The sequence below is a fragment of the Acartia tonsa genome, chromosome 1, assembly GCF_053477335.1.
Source record: "Acartia tonsa isolate MP-2025a chromosome 1, ASM5347733v1, whole genome shotgun sequence".
In the NCBI taxonomy this organism is placed as follows: Eukaryota; Metazoa; Arthropoda; class Copepoda; order Calanoida; family Acartiidae; genus Acartia; species Acartia tonsa.
Window position 1 is genome coordinate 49,929,920 of NC_137260.1, and position 19,463 is coordinate 49,949,382.

The window sequence follows — 19,463 nt, forward strand, 5'->3', positions numbered from 1 at the left end:
GTTTTGCTTTTAAACTCTAAGAAAGTCATAAAGCTTGGCAGATAAACCAAGAAATTAAATATCAATTGTTGAAAATTTGGAAACGGATGAATTAAGTACCGTCAATCTTTCAACCATGATTATAATACCATTGCATTTGTGAATTAGAAGGTTTAACAAATTAAAGACTTTGTGAATTATATATATGTTATTCATTTTCATACGAATATTAAATTACAAAGAAAATTAAATCGATTAAAATACTTCTTTTCATATAAAAATTAAGTTAAGGGTCTTGATACAGCTCATTTTTTAATGACCAAATGTTTTATTTTAAGTGGACTAAATAATCTATTATTACTATATTTATAGTTTTACTTAGTTCTAAAGCAAAAGAAAATAAAAATCGACGAATCTTGAAGCCCTCTATTGCATATGTATATAATACAAATATATTATAGTATTATTAAACTTTCTTAAACACACTTAATTGGCCATATAGAACGTGGGGGTAATTGGAATTTCAAAGGGGGTGGCCTGGGAGGTGGAGAGGGTTATTCAGGGAAATGGAGATAAGTAATTTACCGCTCTAAACAAGGGTGGTTTTATTCCTGATCGCAACGATTAGATGTTTATGTTCTTATGCTAAAAAAATCTACATTGTCTTTACATTCGGCAGAAGAATCATTGTTTAAAAATTGAATTACTAAGGTAATTTTATTTTGTATTTATTTGTATAAATGAATTGGGCTGTTTTTAAACTTGTCCCAAAAGTTTTATAATTACATTTTCTTATTTGTTTGCTTAACAACTTTAGGACTTTTACTGTCTTTTGATTAGTTGGTTCATTAACTTTATTTTCCAAACGTTTCAACCAATGATATCCCTGGTATAAAATAGTTTTAAAAATTAACATTCTATGTAAAAATTGTTAATTTATTTTTCAATAACTTTTTAGTTTATTACCTTTTCCATATTTCAAGGGGTTTATCATTTAATAAGAAGTAGGAAGAGAGAATTTTTTGGTTAGGCATGTGTACATAACAGTTGTGAGGTAGAACATATTTTACCACTTTTAAGAATTTCAGTTTGCAATCTACTTCATCATAAAAGCATGTTTTTTTCTTTAGGTCAATATTCACTTTCTACGAGTATGACGAAATATATAAATATATAAGGCTTAATAGATTTTGATTACTAAGATGATTCTACAATTACTAATAGTTAAATTTTATAAAATGATATGATACCATAGTAATATGAGTCTTCCCTGAAAATCATCGGACTAATCCTTTCCTAAATCTTAAAAATCTGAAACAGTTTTTAAACCCTTACTTTTTTATATTAAAGATTTAGTTTTATTCTTACCTATAATCGTGCTTTACAAGTCAGAATTTAAGCAAAGATGAAATATATCCACGACCCTACTGGTGTGGTGTGTATGGTATATTTCACGCATGGTCAACAGAGGGTGAGTTACTCTTCACTCAATGAACACACGGAGTTTCACCTGCACCAGCACATATATACTTGAAAATTTGGGAGAGCCACAAAATTTAAAAAAAGATATATTTCTTTGGTGAGGGGGGGTGGTAGTCATTTTTTTCTAGGGATAATTTCTCTTGGGAGGGTTGTGGTAACCTACCCCAAAATAGTTATAAACCTTCCTATGACCTATGCAAAGCTACACTGTAAAGCAGAACCATATCGGTTCAGTGGTTAGTTCGATCCAACGGTTTACGCACGCACACAGATCCTGTTACTTTATTATTAGGATTTAATAAAAAAAATAAGAAAATTAGGACCTATAGATGTATAAAGATATTTGATGGATATTATTTAAGCTCTAATCTTATCTTAATATTTAAAACTGGAATTAGAATAGAGTAGCTGCGCTAATTTTTATTCGATTTTTTTTTTTTCTGTAACACAATAATTTAGTGATATATAGTCTTAGTATGGATAAAAGTAGTTTCTATCTCTAATAGAGGGAAAGTTACAATATATAGAAAATACTATTTAACTAAACTATTTCCTGGTTTATAGTAGGTAATTAGTAGGCTTTCAATAACAAAGAAATTTTAGATAAACAACCAAACTTATGACCCATACATGGTATAAAATTAGCAAAAATCGCAGCCTAACAAAAGTTTTAAAATGAATACGAGGAAGATTACGTCCAGTAAGAATACATACATACAGAAATAAACGAACATTTATAGAAAAGCTTAGCAACAACAAAATATCACATGATCACGAAACCTTGCTCATAATTTATCAAAGAAAATGATTTAAATATCAAAACTGTCATATTAAAAATATTTAATATAAAAGGTAGTAAGACTAAATAAAAAGAAACATTTAATAACTTTATTTTCATTTTATGTTAACTTTACTATTTGTGGGGTGTATTTCAACTCTTCTGGATAAGCATGACATTATCAAAACATAAAAATTGCATAAAAGATTCCTCTTTAAAAATATCAACGTTGAAATTATCTCCCATCCCAGTATTTTTCTCTACTAAGTTGGAAAAAAAGAAAATAACTAATTTAATTGCAATAAAACAGCATCGAAGTATGTAATTGAATTTAACACCTTTCTGATTCAAATAATTACATAAAATGTTTAGCTTTTCATATTTTCAAACAATTAACTTTCTCCATAAACGTTCAGAATAATTCCCCTAATCATTGCTATATGACTATGGATATTTTATAGAAAAGTTTTGTGTCTAATTCGTCTGGTGGTGCCAGTTGTGTCATTTCAATTAATAAATGTAATCCTTTGAAAATGTTTAATTCTTCGTAAGGCCAGTTCTAGACGTGCATTAAGTCATATAATATAATTCATTTCAACTGGAAGAAAAATTGCTTTCAACTCTTTGAAAAGATTTTTTTAAAAATCTGTACAGTACAGTTTTACTTTCTATCTATAATACAAAGTAGAACGATGTCTGTCCGTCTGAAGCTTAAGATCTCAGTAACCACTGAACCGATTGGGCTCTACTCTTCAGGGAATATACCTACTGGTCCTGTGATGGTTTTAAGCTATTTTCTTGGGGGGTGGGACATCCCCAACCTCCCCAAAAAAATTAAAGTACCCCCCCACAAAAAAAAAATTTTTTTTACTTTTTCTTTTTAAATCTAAAATACGAAAAATTAAGTTGATCAAACCTCTTGGGGCAAAGCCCCTAGAGGCTAGGGGCGAAGCCGCTAGTACTATTATATAAAGTAATAAGCTTTTTTCTGTCTGTAGCAAAGAATATTGCTAACTAACGAACATATATGGTCCTCCTTTACAGTGAAGCTCCTTAAAGGTCCTAATGTGGTTTTAGGCTATTTTTTTGCCCATCCATATCCCTTTGATTTTATAGCCCCTAGATGCTAGGGGCGCAGCCACTAGTAGAAAATACAGTGACAACATAAAAAGCAAAACAATTCAAACAAACCTATTTACAAAACGAAAGAAAATATTTTTTTTTGTAAAGGCAGTTTCTCTAAAAACGCCTAGCCAAATGTGCGTTTGTTTTTAACTTGAAATCAAGTTAGTTTATGTTAAATTAGGTAGCCCTAACGGGTTAGGGCGCCGCAGGTATAGGACTCGCAGGGTTAACATCCCCACTAGACCGGAATTATATTAGTTATTTGTAAAGTTTCAACTCGTTTGCAATTTTCATAACACAGTCAATTATTAATTTATCTAAATTTTAGACATTTATAGAGTGGCTACACTGTTTAAAATGCTCCTACTAGGCTCTGACTATTAATCTATCTAATATTATATATTTATAGAGTGGCTACACTGTTTAAAATGCTCATACAAGGCCCTGACTATTAATCTATCTAATATTATATATTTATAGAGTAGCTATGCTGTTAGTAATACTCATACTAGGCCCTGACTATTAATCTATCAGGCTCAACGGTTTTTATCCATGCAAAGTAAGCTCAGTAATTTATGCTTTTAACTACCACAGCTTTAGGACATACATAACTAGGTGTAAACATAGGCTGCAAATGTAAGGATACAGAAACGAGTTTAAATTTATTTTAAATTTATTCGCAAGTTAATACTTTAGTTTCAGAAGGAAAGGTACATAAAAAGATTGAATTAAACTATTGATCATATATAAAACACTTTAAGGGGGTGGAGGGAGTTATTTTCAGAATAAATTTGAAGTGGAGATTTTTTCTGTTTCACCGCCGTTTTTTCAAGGTGTCAGTAACAGTCTTTTTGTATGGCTTAGTGTCTTAACCTCTTTTCGAGGAAGCTTTGTGTTTATCAAGTGCAAAATTAATTCCTTATCATTAATCCTAGAATTAAGCGCAAATGTCGTCTTTTTTGACTTTTCCTTCATAAAGTGACGCAGCATGGATTGTTTATATGCGCCCACGTTTCACTTTTGAATGAGACATGTGTGTGTGAAGATTTCGGAGAACAAAATTGGGCCTATCATTGGTCTCATAGTGTGTGAACGACCCTAGTATATCAGGGATTTGAAACCATAAGAGCTTCAGGTAGAATTTGTTAATTTGATTAAGAAGTATGGTGTATAGGACGATTATATGTAGTTTTAAAAAAAGGCTTTAGCCAGCTAAGCATGAAACTTAATTATGATTAATATATGTTTTAGTAATTTTTATGTGCCTTATTGTTGCATTTAACAATGATTTATTAAACCAAATAATTTTCCTTTAAAGCCAAAGTTTCCAAAGATTCTTTAACCATAAGAAAAGAAAAAGATTTTTTTTAGTGCTCAAAGTTTTAAGATAACGAATAATATTTTATTCTGTTTATTAATTGATCTTGTAATTTCAGGTCTTTGAAATAATTTCATCAATAAATCTATATTCAAACCTGCTGTTGAATCTTGATGGTTCCTGGTATTGGGGGTTTTGTATGTTCGCCAACTGATCTCGTGAACTTCCCGCTAATTCGGAAGTCCAAGCTCAACCAAAGTGTCATGGTTGAGACAATTTCAAAGTATCTGATGAATAGGCGTTAGCATTCATCAAGAGATCAATAGCATCTAGATTATTGATGCAAAAAAGAAAGAGCTGCACAAGCAATTTCAAATGAATGATGGTTGAAGGCGCTGCACAAGCAATTTCAAATGGTTCTGAAGAATAGGCATTAGCATTCTTCAAAGAATCTGAAGAATAGGCGTTAGCATTCTTCAATAAATCAATAGCATATAGTGTATTGATGCAAAAAAAAAACATTGACAATTTTTCTGTGAAATAATTACCTAGTGAATCAATATGGTGCTCACTAAAAAGCAGAAAATTGAGCGAGCTATCGCTATTGGCAATGAAAGGCTAGAGGTGTTTGACGAACAGATAAAAGTGTTTTATGAAAATCTAAAAGCCTGCCAAAGTTTTAGTTCATGTGAAAATGTGAATTTAAAATCAATTCGTGACATTTTTAGTGAGGTCAAGGACCAATCTGACCTAATAAAAAGTCTAAAACCTGCCGTGGATTCTAGTGAGCTGCGCGAGTTCAAGCGTGATTTGGATGAAGCTAGTGAGCAGAAAACTGTTGCAGATAAAGTTTATGCGTCGTTGGAGCAGTGTACAAAAATTCTGTACTGGCTTGACAATGATTCAGATGACGCGAGGTCAAGCACTGTCGCCAGGAACCTTGACGTCATTGAGAAGGTGAAGATGGACATGGGAGTGCTTAAAATTTCCGTGGAGTTGCGCCAAGAAGTACGTGATATGTACCGAAGGCTTAGAGAGATGGAACGTCGTTCATCTAATCTGGATGAGAGTGGGACACCTGCCATGCTCTCCAGAAGTATGTCTGCCGTGGATATTCGGAGTTCCAACCCGCAGTATGGGCGCTGGGACAACAGTTTGTTGCCGTCGTTCGACGGTACTGACACGGATTACCCAAACTTTAAACAGGTCTTTAAGGATCTGTGCTCTGGTTATGGATTTGCTGACCAGAGGTTAAGTCTGATGTTGTGTATGGAGAAGGTGATAACCAACCCGGAACTACGCAAGCAAGTGTCAGCGATTAGAGATCATAATGAACAATGGGCGTTTCTTGATCAGATGTTTTTATCAAACACTCGCCGGTTCATGAGGATTTTAACTAAGTTGAACAAGATGAAACCTGTGGATAAACCTGTGGACGTGGTTAGCGCAATTGCTACCTTCAAGAGCATGATGCAGGAGGTAGAAGCCATCGTTGGTTCTGCAGCTAAGGATTACAATCACCTAACTCTTATTCATATTTTTAAAGACAAGTGCCCTGAAAATTTGAGAGACAAAATTATGATGGAGCTAGGTAGCATGAACCAACCAAACATCCAGAAGATTGTAGAACTGCTGGAGAGGACCAGGGGTGCCATGTTGGCCGGTGATATGTCCTATGACAATGGCGCCGGCAAGAGAAATCGTGATAGAGCTGCCGCCGCGCAAGTGTCTGGCCGCAGTGACAATGAGAATGGAAAGGCTGGAAAGGACAAGGCTTCCAAGTGGAACAGTGCATGTCCTGTTGAAAATTGCGAGGATAAACATCCTATTTTCCGTTGTCCCACATTTAAGAAGATGGATGTTGTTGACCGAAAAAAAGTTGTCCAGCAGAATAAGTTGTGTGAACTCTGCTTGTGTGATGGTCATGCTGCTGACAATTGTAATAAATCGGATAAGCTTGGTGTCTGTGGCACCAATAATTGCGACGGTTATCATAGTCGTATGTTGCATGAGGCTAGTGCTAGTGTGAATACAGTCTACAAATCAAGTTCTGCGCCTAGCACCTGTACCTTCCTGCTGCAAATAGTTCCAGTTGTAGCACCTGGCGGCGGCGCCTGCCATGCCGCCGTCATGTTTGATACTGGTGCGAGTCTACCACTTATATCTGAGAAGATGTCCCACAAGTTGAAGCTGAAATCTACCGGCAGATATACAAACATTTCTGTTGCTGACGGTAGTGAATCATCCTGCCGCAATGTGGTGTTCTATCTGAAGGACAGGGATGGTAACTTGAGAGAATTTGAGGCAGCTGTTATGCCTAACCTCGGAGGTGGCAACGAGATGCGCTCGGTCCATCCGGAAACCGCCGCCAAAATATTTAAGATGCCGCCAGAAAGATTTACATATATCAGTGGAGGCTTAGATATCATCATTGGAAATACACATCCTGACGTGTTTCCATCAACCTACCAGAAAGTGGGCCAGTCTATGTTGTGGCGAACCATTTTTGGTAGTGGTTTTATCTGTACAAGTGCTGACTATGGAGCTGGTCAGCAGAAATCTGCGTTTAAAGCTACCGTAGCTGTTGATAATGAACCGGTTGGTACTACCATAGCTGTTGATAATGAACCGGTTGGTACTGCCGTAGCTGTTGATAATGAGCCGGTTGGGTCTGCCGTAGCTGTTAATGATGAACCTGTTGGTTCTGCTTGTGATGCTGTTATTGAGAAACCTGTTACTTCTGCAGTTGATGTTAGTTGTGCTGCAGTTATTCCTGATGATATTGGTAACGATACTGTAGCCGTTGAGAATATTGTTACGGCGGGTATTGAGCCGCTGAATGATTCGGTTCCAGCCGGACAAGAGCCGACGGGAGTTTCGGTTCCGGCTGGACAAGAGCCGATCAGAGTTTTGGTTCCAGCTGGACAAGAGCCGACGGGAGTTTCGGTTCCAGCTGGGCAAGAGCCAATAAGAAATTCGGTTCTGGCCGGACAAGAGCCGACGGGAGTTTCGGTTCCGGCCGGACAAAAGCCGGTAGATGATTCTAAATTTTATGACAGTCACACTATTATTACTTGCCCTGGTGCTGTCATGAATCAAGAATCGACTTGGCTGCTGCCAACCTTGCCGCCCGACACAGGGTAAGAGGCCTGCAAATGGCGGGTGGAAATATGGCGGGTGTTGCCGCCAGAAAGTCATTGAAAAATTTCAAAACACACAGATCTAATCTACAACATAAACTATTTATGTGAAAATGATCTTTAAAGAAAAAATATTACAAGTTATATATTAAGCTTGTGAAGGGAACCTAAAAAGGTTCTGCAAAGAATAAGTATTCATTATTCAACTAATTTTATTGTTCATATTTAAGCAAAAAAATTCTACAATTGTTTAGACTTTTAAAGCAGATTTAAAAGATTTTGTTTCTTTAAGTATGATTTTGAAAAGCAAAAGTTCGTGTGTTAACTACAAAGTGATTTTTGCAGATTTTTTTAGATTGAGAAAAATAGATTTTTTAAAAGTATTTTTCGAGGTATTTTTTTTTCATGGTTCACGTTTGCTTAAAAAATGTTACTCTCAGATTCTCGTATGAGATAATGCATTAAAGTAAAGAACACAACATGTAAAATTATTATGATAATGTTTAAAATATTTCTTATTATTATTTTAAAAAGATTATCGCAAAAAATCAAGATATTTGTTTTAATTTGTAAGCAAATAAAGGTTTTCTTTCACTCCGGAGGCAAGGATTCCTAATAATCCACGCATAAAGATTTTTCTTCATTCCGAGAGCAGAGATTCGTAGTAATATATGTACCTAGCGACTTCAGACAAATTTTAAACCTTGAGAAAGTATTTTATAGCAATTATTTCCTAGGTACATATATTTTCGTTCATGTTTAAAAATGTAAACTCTATTTTCTATGAGATAAGCATTTATAATAATGAGCATGATGTATGATATTATTAAAATATTGATTATTATTTATATGAATATCACAGAATTAATTTAAGATAAACTATGCATATTTTAAATTAACCTTTCCTTCATTTTTATCGCAGATATTAAAATAAAAGCGGTTATTAAAAATTATGATAATAATTGATTCTTATTTTATGGAAATTGAGATTTTTTTTAGTAAAAAAGCCACATTTTTCAGATGCCTATTTTTATGCCTAAAATAAGAATCAAATGAAATGCGATTAAATTTTACTCTATTTCATTTGCTCAAATTTAATTTTATTGAGTTTAATTTCTTTTCAAAAGTACAATTTATTATAAAACTTACCTGAAAAGTTTACCAAAAATGAATAAATGTGTCGAGGTTGCGTGATTCGATATTTATTCTAAGAGAAAAAATCAAGTATTTTTTTAGCAGATTTTTTAAAAATTATATATGAATTTCAATCAAGTAAACATTTTTATTCAGATCAAGGAATGATTGAAAATTCATATTTAAAGTCTCATATTTTTTTACAAAGAAAAATTGGTATTTTTTTTATAATTTCAATGAAAATTCTAACGAAGATATTATTATTTTGCTATTCTTTAAGTATTAAAAAGTTTTATTGTTGATTGAGATATTACAGTTCTCATTCATTAAGTTTGAAAAACTTTCTGCCCAAGGATTTTGAAAAATTTTTTCTTACTACTCTTTTTGATGCTTAACCAATTTAGTTTTAAGTACCTATAAATCTTAATTTTCTTGTCTAAGATTTATTTCGTTTTATTTTACCATTATTGTTTACATTTCGACCTGATTTCGTAGGTACTTATTGATTTATTAATAATGATTTATTACCTATTGATTATGAAATGATTATTATTTAGTATAAGTTGTTATAATTACAACATCATGATTAATAGGATTATCCGTTTTAGGATTTGTGTATGTGATCTTGTGATTGTCATGTGCATGGAATGTTGTATGGTACAAACCAATCCCCATCCTTCTATCCTAAAATGTGAGGTTTTATGAGTCCTAAGTGAGGAGTATAATATTGTGTATGCATTTCACGGGGTTTCATTTAGTTAGGAGCAAAATTGTCACGTTTTCGGGATGTGGCCATTCTCATGTGATTATGGTGAGTTGAGTTTAGTGAGAAATGTTGCTAGTGCTCAGCGCAAAAAAAACCTTGAATCTCGTTAAGGAAGTTAATTTGACTTTCAAACGGGGGGTGTGTCTTAACCTCTTTTCGAGGAAGCTTTGTGTTTATCAAGTGCAAAATTAATTCCTTATCATTAATCCTAGAATTAAGCGCAAATGTCGTCTTTTTTGACTTTTCCTTCATAAAGTGACGCAGCATGGATTGTTTATATGCGCCCACGTTTCACTTTTGAATGAGACATGTGTGTGTGAAGATTTCGGAGAACAAAATTGGGCCTATCATTGGTCTCATAGTGTGTGAACGACCCTAGTATATCAGGGATTTGAAACCATAAGAGCTTCAGGTAGAATTTGTTAATTTGATTAAGAAGTATGGTGTATAGGACGATTATATGTAGTTTTAAAAAAAGGCTTTAGCCAGCTAAGCATGAAACTTAATTATGATTAATATATGTTTTAGTAATTTTTATGTGCCTTATTGTTGCATTTAACAATGATTTATTAAACCAAATAATTTTCCTTTAAAGCCAAAGTTTCCAAAGATTCTTTAACCATAAGAAAAGAAAAAGATTTTTTTTAGTGCTCAAAGTTTTAAGATAACGAATAATATTTTATTCTGTTTATTAATTGATCTTGTAATTTCAGGTCTTTGAAATAATTTCATCAATAAATCTATATTCAAACCTGCTGTTGAATCTTGATGGTTCCTGGTATTGGGGGTTTTGTATGTTCGCCAACTGATCTCGTGAACTTCCCGCTAATTCGGAAGTCCAAGCTCAACCAAAGTGTCATGGTTGAGACACTTAGTTTCCAAGTTTCAAAAGTTGCCAATTTTTTCGCACTTTAAGTTTACTTACCCCTAAATCTCTAAATTACAGGGGAGTACAGTGATAGATGGATAAAAAGTTTAGGGGGGACATTAGGTAGTCCTTAAACTTTTAAAACCATTAAAAAGATAATTTTTCATTAGGACAAACAGCCAATATAACAAATAAGATTTTATAACCTTTAACAAAACCGACATATACCCCCGGGGCCCGCCCCCTCTCTATTTTGTAACGTCTATATATGCCTTTGTTGAATAGTGTTTCTACAATTAGGGAAAAGTTAAAAAAATCTTTGAAATTTAGCGAAGGATACTAAATGCTATTTGATTATATTATTGTAGTGGCCTAAAGATTTTTCTTTTTTCACAAAAAAAGTCAAAAGATAATAAGAAAATACATTGTAACTCTTAAAAAATAAAATATTAAGAACTTTAGTAATATTATAGCTGCATTTTAAAGGATATTTGCTGTATTGTAGGCCTACCAATATGTTGTATATAGGAACCATTAAAATAGTTTTAAACTGAGGACTGTCGACAAGACAAATGGAATCATTATGAGCGTAGCCGTAAATCAGCTGTGCCTAATACATTCTACATATAAAATACATATATTTATCTCCCATCCTATAAATTAATGCTTTTTGATTCAAATAGTCATTCTCAAGATATAAATTATTCCTTATAAATGATGCCTGAAAAAACGTAGGATAAAAATTTGTATCCTTAAATAATACCTATATGGTTAATGGTTATATAATATATTTTAAAAACATTAAATAGTGAGACTATAAGTGTATAATAAGGTAAAAATATGAATGTATTTTTTTTACAATGATTAAAAATAAGATGTAAACATATAAGCAAAAAAGACCGTTCATCTTAATATTTTTATGAATTTCAAATTTTTGTTTAAGTTCTAGTTATGAAGTCATTAACATAACTCAGTTTATTTTAAAAAATCAAAGAAAATAAGTTTTGTAATATTTGAAAAGGTTTAGACGTCCAGAGCTGGATCTTTAAATCATTTCAATGGTGATCTAAACCACCCCGCGCGAAATTTCAGCCAATCACAGCGGTGCATTTTAAAAATCTGCCGCTGTGATTGGCTGAAATTTCGCGCGGGGTGGTTTAGATCACCATTGAAATGATTTAAAGATCCAGCTCAGTTGATTATATACATAAAGCGTCAATAAACCAACGGCTTATTGGTGACTTATGTGCGGCTGCCGAGCTTTGATGAGCACACAACGACGATACGTTTCAGTAATGTTTTAAATATTCATTTGTTATTTTTTACTCAAGAACATTCATTTATATATTATACACACATATGTTAATATATATACAGATAGGATGCTAAATATAGATAGATACATCTTTTTTTTCAGCCACTTTCGTAGTGTGCATTCAAATCTAAGTTTTAAAGTATAACATTTTAGAATTTTACAATAATCAATTTTCGTTGCAAATATTGTCTAATGCTTTTATTTCCAAATTCTATTACAAAAACCATAAATTATATAACAAGCCAATATCTATTTGTACTGACTTAAAATTGCTCAAAGGTACTTTTTGAAGCTTTTTCAATTATTATCCCCCATAAATAATTAAATAAGCCAAAAAAGATTTGTTTAAAAACTGCTTTTAGAGTGTAAAATAGCTCGGAGGTGGTAGCTGTTACTCACAAGTCTGCCAATTATTGTCTACATAATATTGTGTATCCATTATTGAAACAAATTAGTTTAATTTTCCACCTGTCAATGGGAAAGAGAGAACCTTCTTGGTAAGCTTTACATTCTAGATCTGTTTATGATTTATGCTAGTTTAATCTTTTCAAAATGGAAGCATTTTTCTTGTTCAGGCCATTTATATGCTATATGGGCTAATACAAAACAAAAGAGTCCAATTTAAAATCGTCTACACAAAAGTATAAATATGCCAATAAAGATAATTGGAAAATAAAACAAAAATATGCCCTTGTTGTTTGGTTCAGAGGTGGATTCTTAAAAAATAGGGTCTATGCATCAGTGCCTTACCAAAAATGTTTATGTGAAAAAATCCTCCAAAATCACATAAAAAAATATGCAAAAATTAAATAAAATCATAGAATGGTTATTAACATAACAATTCATTTAATTTTTGAAGATTTTTTATGTGATTTTGGAATTTTTTCACTAAAAAAATATGGTGAGGCAGCGATGCAGCGAAACTAATTTTTTTTAAAGAATCCACCTCAGTTTAATTTGAATTTTAAATTATTTCAAAGACTCTTGTTTTACATTTTATAATTTGACTTTTCTGTAATGTAAACGAACCAAAACTAATTGCCTTCGAGCAAGATGAAGTTTAAAATGTAATTAAAAATTTTGGAATTGTCAGTAGAACTTGTTATGGTCAAAAAGATTTTAAATTTGATGATTCTCATGTCATTAATATTTGCTCTCAGATATTCTGCCAAATTATGAAAGTGTGGTATCCGCCGAGGATAATGGCAGACACCGGAGTTCAGTTAGATTACGGCAGTGTGACAGACGTGGACACCTTACTATAGAGAAGCTACGCTTCTCTAGCTTTCACTAGATAATGATCAACATCTATTTTCAGTTGTCACTTTATTGAAGGTTTAAAAGATACTGAAGCTATATACAACAAACAATAATTACATGGATAGAAATAAATAATCATAACATAAAAGCATAAATAATACATATACAATGGTCAGTTTGGGCAATAATGATCCCCCATCCCTGAAAAGGGTGGGGGAGAATTAAGAATACAGTTAACCATAATAAACATGACAGATTCAATCATTAATTCTAAGCGTAGGGAGGGGGTCACTAGACCCCTTCCCCAGGACTCGGGGGAGGGCCATTGACCCTCCACCGAACCCCAGATCAGGGGTGCCATAGGCATGGCTCACGGTTGCCGAATACCACAACTCTCCCCTCGGAAGGCTGGGAGGTGGTTTCCCTACCAGACTTCCGACAGTGGTTGAGGCCTTCGGTCCGCTCCTTAGGGCTAAAATATATACAAACGATAATGATTCAATGGAATCCTAGTGGTGAGTATCTTCTTAGGGTTGATGGGCTCCCAATGTGGGATAGAAGGCAGAGGCTGGCTTGGGTTGGACACGTTGGTCAGCGCCGGCAGGTATCAGGGTTGCTGGTGGCACAGTTGTTGCTGGAACAGTCAGCAGTGGGGCCTGCTGGTTGTTGTTGGCAGCGGCTGGGGCACTGGCTGCCAGGTTGATCGTCTGAGCAGCGGCCTGTCCTCCTGAGGGGCCGCGGGGTCTGCCAGAGGGCGGTCCTGGCCTACCTGGGCGGTCATGCCCGCTGTCAGTTGATTTCATAGACACCATTTCCTCGGCTGCTTCCCTGCCGATGGGAATGGCATCCCAGTCCACTGAAAAGTCCCGGGACTTGGCATGGTTGAGCCTGGCTCTAGCCAGCGCTTTCCTATATAAAGCTGGATGGTACAGGAACACTTGTGATATCGCATTCAGGGCTGCTCGGACTCCTCCTTGTGCTGCTGCCAGGGAAATGATGGTTAGGTCCCCCAGCAGTTTGAGGATCAACAACAGCAGACACAGTATGGCTGCGCCATCTCCCCACTCGTGGATGGCTTGTCTAAATCCAGCCCAGACATCCAGGGCTGCCTCTCCTTCCTCCGCCAGTCGGTCAATGTTGTAGGACACTATCCCATGGTCTCCTGTGGCCGAACAGCTGCCTTGCTGAACGCAGGAGCCATAGGATAGGCCGGTCAGCATGGCACTCTTGTATGCTGGGAACGCCAGCAGTTGTTGCCAGTCGTTCAACTCAGCCTGCGAATACAAGCCACCTGAACTGAAGTCATCTAAGGGTTCGGTCAACAACTGTTTAGGCGTATCCAGCGGGGGTGGCCTCTTCTTGGGAGCGGGGGTTAACTCTATCCAGCCTTCCTCCGCGTGCACAGTCAGGGGGTAGGTGGAGGAGCAGGGAATCTTGGTGGCGTGTTCACTGTATACCCGTGTCACAGCGTCTACAAAACCTGTGGGCTCTACTGGCACTTTGTCCCAACACTCCTTGTGCTCGCGGACAACGTACTTGTGACGTTGGCAGGTCAGCTGCAGCAGGATGTCTCCCCTCAGTACCGAGAACGTGCTCCCCTGGACACGCACCGGGTGGGCCGGGTCTAGTTGCTGGAGCTTCCAGCAGTTGGCCGCTACTTCTTCTGCTGCGGTGCTTTTCATGCGCGTTTCCAGGGTAAACCCAATATAACCTGCATGTATCTGTGCTTGAAGGGGAACATCAACATCCCTGGCCGACACTCTGGGCAGCGCAGCCGCGGCTGGGTCAGCTGCCACGAACAACGCTGGATGGTTTGTGGCATGGGCCTCGAAGTCGCAGTTCACAATCGAGGTGGGGTTGGTCATGTTGATGAAAAACTGGGCCTGATGGTCAACCAGATATGCATCCATCACCAGGCTGGGCTGGAGGCTGCGGATCAGCCTCTGGTGCAGGGGGCACAGGCAAGGCTGGGTTTTTACAATATCTTGGATACAACACATTTAACAAATTCAACTTATCCTGATGTTGAGCAGCTGGCTGGCAGGGGGCTCTGGATGGCATGTAGCTGGGCTCTCCCTGCAGGCTGGTGGCGCTGGCTGACTGGGGGTGACGGGTGTCACCCCTTCCTCTGGGACCGCTGGCTCGTTCCAGGACTCAGGTCTCTCGGTGGCGGCGACGGTTGTCGCCCCAGACATCAGGTTGGAGGCTGGCTCGTTCCAGGATCCAGGTATCTCGGTGGCGGCGACGGTTGTCGCCCCAGGCACCAGGTGGGAGGCGCTGGATAGCACCCCCCCATCATCCCAGGTGGCGACGACGGGTGGCGTCCCATACAGCGATGCAGAGGTGCTGGCTAGCACCTCCTGCCTCTCTCGTTCGGCGGCTGCCAGGACCTCCCCATACACCGTCTCAGGGACGCTGGGCAGCGCCCCTCCACTCTTGCTGGGTAGGCTCAGTCGGGCAGGTTCCATCATGTTGAGGCTAAAAGGCTGGGGCCTCAGCACCTCTGGCTCGGCTATGTTGTTGGGCTGTATCAGCTCTGGCCCCAGATGGTTAAGACTGAAGCCTAGGCCAACCCGGTTGGGTTCAGCCGCGCCGCCCAGTACGTTGATCCTAGCTGGGACAGTCCCAAACTGCGGCATCCCATCGGCTCGGTCCGCAGCTCTGGGGGCGGCTGCTTGCTGTGGTGGTGCTGGGGGCGCGCTCCCTTCCATGTGGGCCACTCTGCTGGGCTTCCCTGGAGGGGCACCCTTGTCGGCGGTGCGCCTGCGGCTGGCTACCTGGGCCCAGTCAGCTCTACAATCGGCCGCCGTGTGACCGTCATAGTGGCAACGCTCACACTTGGCAGAACGGTCACGGCGTGGCTGGGTGCGTCTCTCCTCTAGGCTAACTTCCACAGGCGTTGGGCAGTCTCGAGCTTGGTGGCCTCTCCCCTGGCAGCGGTAGCAGCGGCCTGGAACCTTGTCATCTGGAGCGACCTTCCCCATCTGGTGGAGACCCGGAGCCAAGGAGCCAATCTCCATTGGCTCCGACTCGTCATATTGGGGCAACTGGATGCAGGCAGATCCAGTCAGCCCGTCGGTCGAGTCCACTAAGCACACACCTTCCTTCAGCTGCTTAGTAACCATGGTCACGGTGAACATGGCCTTACGAGTGTACTCAGGTACACTCGTAATTTCATGGTTCATCATGAGGCGTTTTACATTGGCGTTACGAATTCCACGATTTAATTCGTCCACCAACAACTCAAGATCCTCATGGTTGTAGGCGTCCCTATACAAGGCGCACTTAGTTGATATGTACGCTTGTATAGGTTCTGTCGAGTGTTGCTTGTAATCCCTAAACGCTTGTTTAAGCGTTTGGGATTCAAAAGCAGGGCGAAATAGCAATTCACACTCGGTCTTGACCTGTTCGTAGGTCAAGGCTTGGCCTGCCTCGCCAAACAGATGGGACGCCATTTCCGCCGCTTGCCCTACCAGTGACAGTAGTAGGGCGTTGCGGCGGTTGAGGGAATCATGAGGTGGCACGCGGTAAGCCGCCCATGACATCTCGAGTCTGCGGATATGTGCCGACCAGGATTGCTTGGGCGGCCCTCTAAACTCCGGCAGATTGCTCAGCATCAGCTTGCGGTACTCGGCTGGGGCCGGCTGAGGGTCATCCTGGAGCCATCCTGGGGCTTGGTCACCTCCTGGGGCTTGATGCTGGTCCATTGGGTCAACGGTGCAACGGCGGGCACAAAGTTATACAGTACTAAAATGGATGGTTTGTCACTTGAGGCTTCCTAGCCTAACAGCCAACACTGTTTGTATCACTAGGTTGGGAGTTTAGTTGCAAAGATATAACTTAGCTGTACTTATCACTAGTTAGGTGTTGAGGTTGTAGGGTAGGCTGGTAGAGGTAGATAGATGTTGAGGGTCTGAACTGCTGTCAGGAACTGATTGGGTTTTCCTTTATCACACTAGAGCTAGAAGGAAAGAAACTTGCAATTCTTTATTTGCTAAAAATACCCCTGTTAAATGCTATGGAGTAGCTCCGCTCCGGTGTGAGTGTGTGTGTGTGTGTGTGCGTGAAATCTCCTGTCCTTGTAACGCGCGTCCGCGCCGTCAAATCCGCGCACACGGGGAAAACGCGCTCTCACCCCTCAACTCGCTCTCTCATTGGTCCGCTTCGTCCGTTGGATTTATGATATTTTCCGCACTCTGTTGCGCTACCCGTGAATGGCGCTCTGTGTGTCCGATCGCTAGCCCCACACTACAGACGGACTTAGTCTAGTGTGGGTAGGAAGGGGGAAGCGCGTGAGGGGACGGGGGTAACTCCGTCCGTTCCCCCTGTGAGGGAGGGGGGTAACTGTGTGCTGGTGTAATAGGGCCTTTTCTTCTTAATCCTAGGCTTATCTATTATATCACCCTGATTGTATTTGCCTTCAATGGAGAGGGGCTCCTCCCTTTCCCTTGGAATAAGGGGTGTATTGTTGTTGTGCTGTGGGCTTGAGATGTTTTGATTGTATATCAGGGTCTTTATTATATTACATCTAGCTTCTATTTTTGTCCTTATCACAATTGCATAACAGATTTGTTTACCAACTCTGTTCTATTTTTAGCTGTTATCACAATACACAATAATCCAAGCCTGTTCTATTCTTAGATTTATCACAACACAACAATTTGTTTGCCAAGCTTTGCTCATAAATCTATTGTTTGGCCATAACACCAGGGTGGTAATCCCTGCCATGTAACATAATATCTGTTTTTCTAGATGGGTGGCTGCGTTGTAGCTTCTCAGGATACTCGGAGTTGACGTAGTTTTTCTCTGTTCTGGTGCACTACACTCGTATGTTAGCTCGCAGCTTGCAGCTATGTGGCATGTTTCAGCCTATCGGCGGCAGGGAATGTCCCGTCCTGCTAGCGCCGCTGATCCAAATCCGGCTGATGGCGGCAGGGAATGTCCCGTCCTGCTAGCGCCACTGGTTCGGATCCTGCTATTTCTTGCAGTAAAGTTGGCCTATTTCCAGCCGTTTACACTTATTTGGCTTGTTTCAGCCGGTCCGCAGGCCTGTTTCAGCCCTTTTGGCGCTCAATTCTCCGTTAGATATCAGCGCTGCTCGCGGTTATTCGTCAAATTTCGCTGTCTCGCTTCCACAACTGCCGGATGCAGAGTTAAACTTTGCTGTCCAGGGTGGGTAATTCAGGTTGCTTGCGTCAGTTTTGCCAGATTCACTGCTGGGAGTACCTTAGCCTCAGATGCGCGTCTGCTCTACACTTGTGGTTCGCCGTAATCTCACACAGCTGTCACCAAAGTTGTGGTATCCGCCGAGGATAATGGCAGACACCGGAGTTCAGTTAGATTACGGCAGTGTGACAGACGTGGACACCTTACTATAGAGAAGCTACGCTTCTCTAGCTTTCACTAGATAATGATCAACATCTATTTTCAGTTGTCACTTTATTGAAGGTTTAAAAGATACTGAAGCTATATACAACAAACAATAATTACATGGATAGAAATAAATAATCATAACATAAAAGCATAAATAATACATATACAATGGTCAGTTTGGGCAATAATGATCCCCCATCCCTGAAAAGGGTGGGGGAGAATTAAGAATACAGTTAACCATAATAAACATGACAGATTCAATCATTAATTCTAAGCGTAGGGAGGGGGTCACTAGACCCCTTCCCCAGGACTCGGGGGAGGGCCATTGACCCTCCACCGAACCCCAGATCAGGGGTGCCATAGGCATGGCTCACGGTTGCCGAATACCACAAAAGTACACACAAAACTAAAAAATTAAAGAGCATCTAAATTCTTTAGGGACTGATTTGTTTCCCACAAAAATAGTCTACATTCAATATTGTCAAAATTTGAAATTGTATCCATTATGGCTTATAAACCGATTAATATCCTGTGTATTAGAACCAGTTCTCAGCCGTACTGAAAAACCATGTATAGCATCGAATTTCAGACAATTTGCCCCTTGGGACGAACAATTTCATTATAAAATCCACGGAAAGCTGTATACAATACGATGTGATAAATAACTAATCCGTATTAAATGCAGTCAGTTTTTAGGCTAAATGTTTCATTTTATTTAAGATTCTATATCTTTATCACTGAAATTTTCTTTCTTCAGAAAACAATTATTTTTATTGGCGTCAAGATGATATTTGTCAGCAAATTAAAGGTCCAATTATCCTGTTTTGTAGTGTAGTTGCCACCACTGCTTGCAGCCAATTTGTCAAATTTGCTGCTCATGAATCATACACACGACATATCAATTACACTGAGAACTTATTTTTTG

At 38.7% G+C, this 19,463-nt stretch overlaps 2 protein-coding genes across 2 annotated transcripts in view; one reads left to right on the top strand and one right to left on the bottom strand.

The window, feature by feature from the left end:
• LOC145323043 (calcium-activated chloride channel regulator 2-like) overlaps positions 1–19,463 on the bottom strand; it is a 116,495-nt gene that overhangs the window by 15,230 nt on the left and 81,802 nt on the right. The gene's annotated exons all lie outside the window — the stretch shown is intronic.
• Positions 4,353–10,473, top strand: LOC145323053 (uncharacterized). Its single transcript, XM_080165441.1, has 2 exons — positions 4,353–4,499; positions 4,801–10,473. Exon 2 carries the CDS (start codon positions 5,244–5,246, stop codon positions 7,824–7,826), a length of 2,583 nt encoding a protein of 860 aa, XP_080021567.1. The 5' UTR covers positions 4,353–4,499; positions 4,801–5,243; the 3' UTR covers positions 7,827–10,473.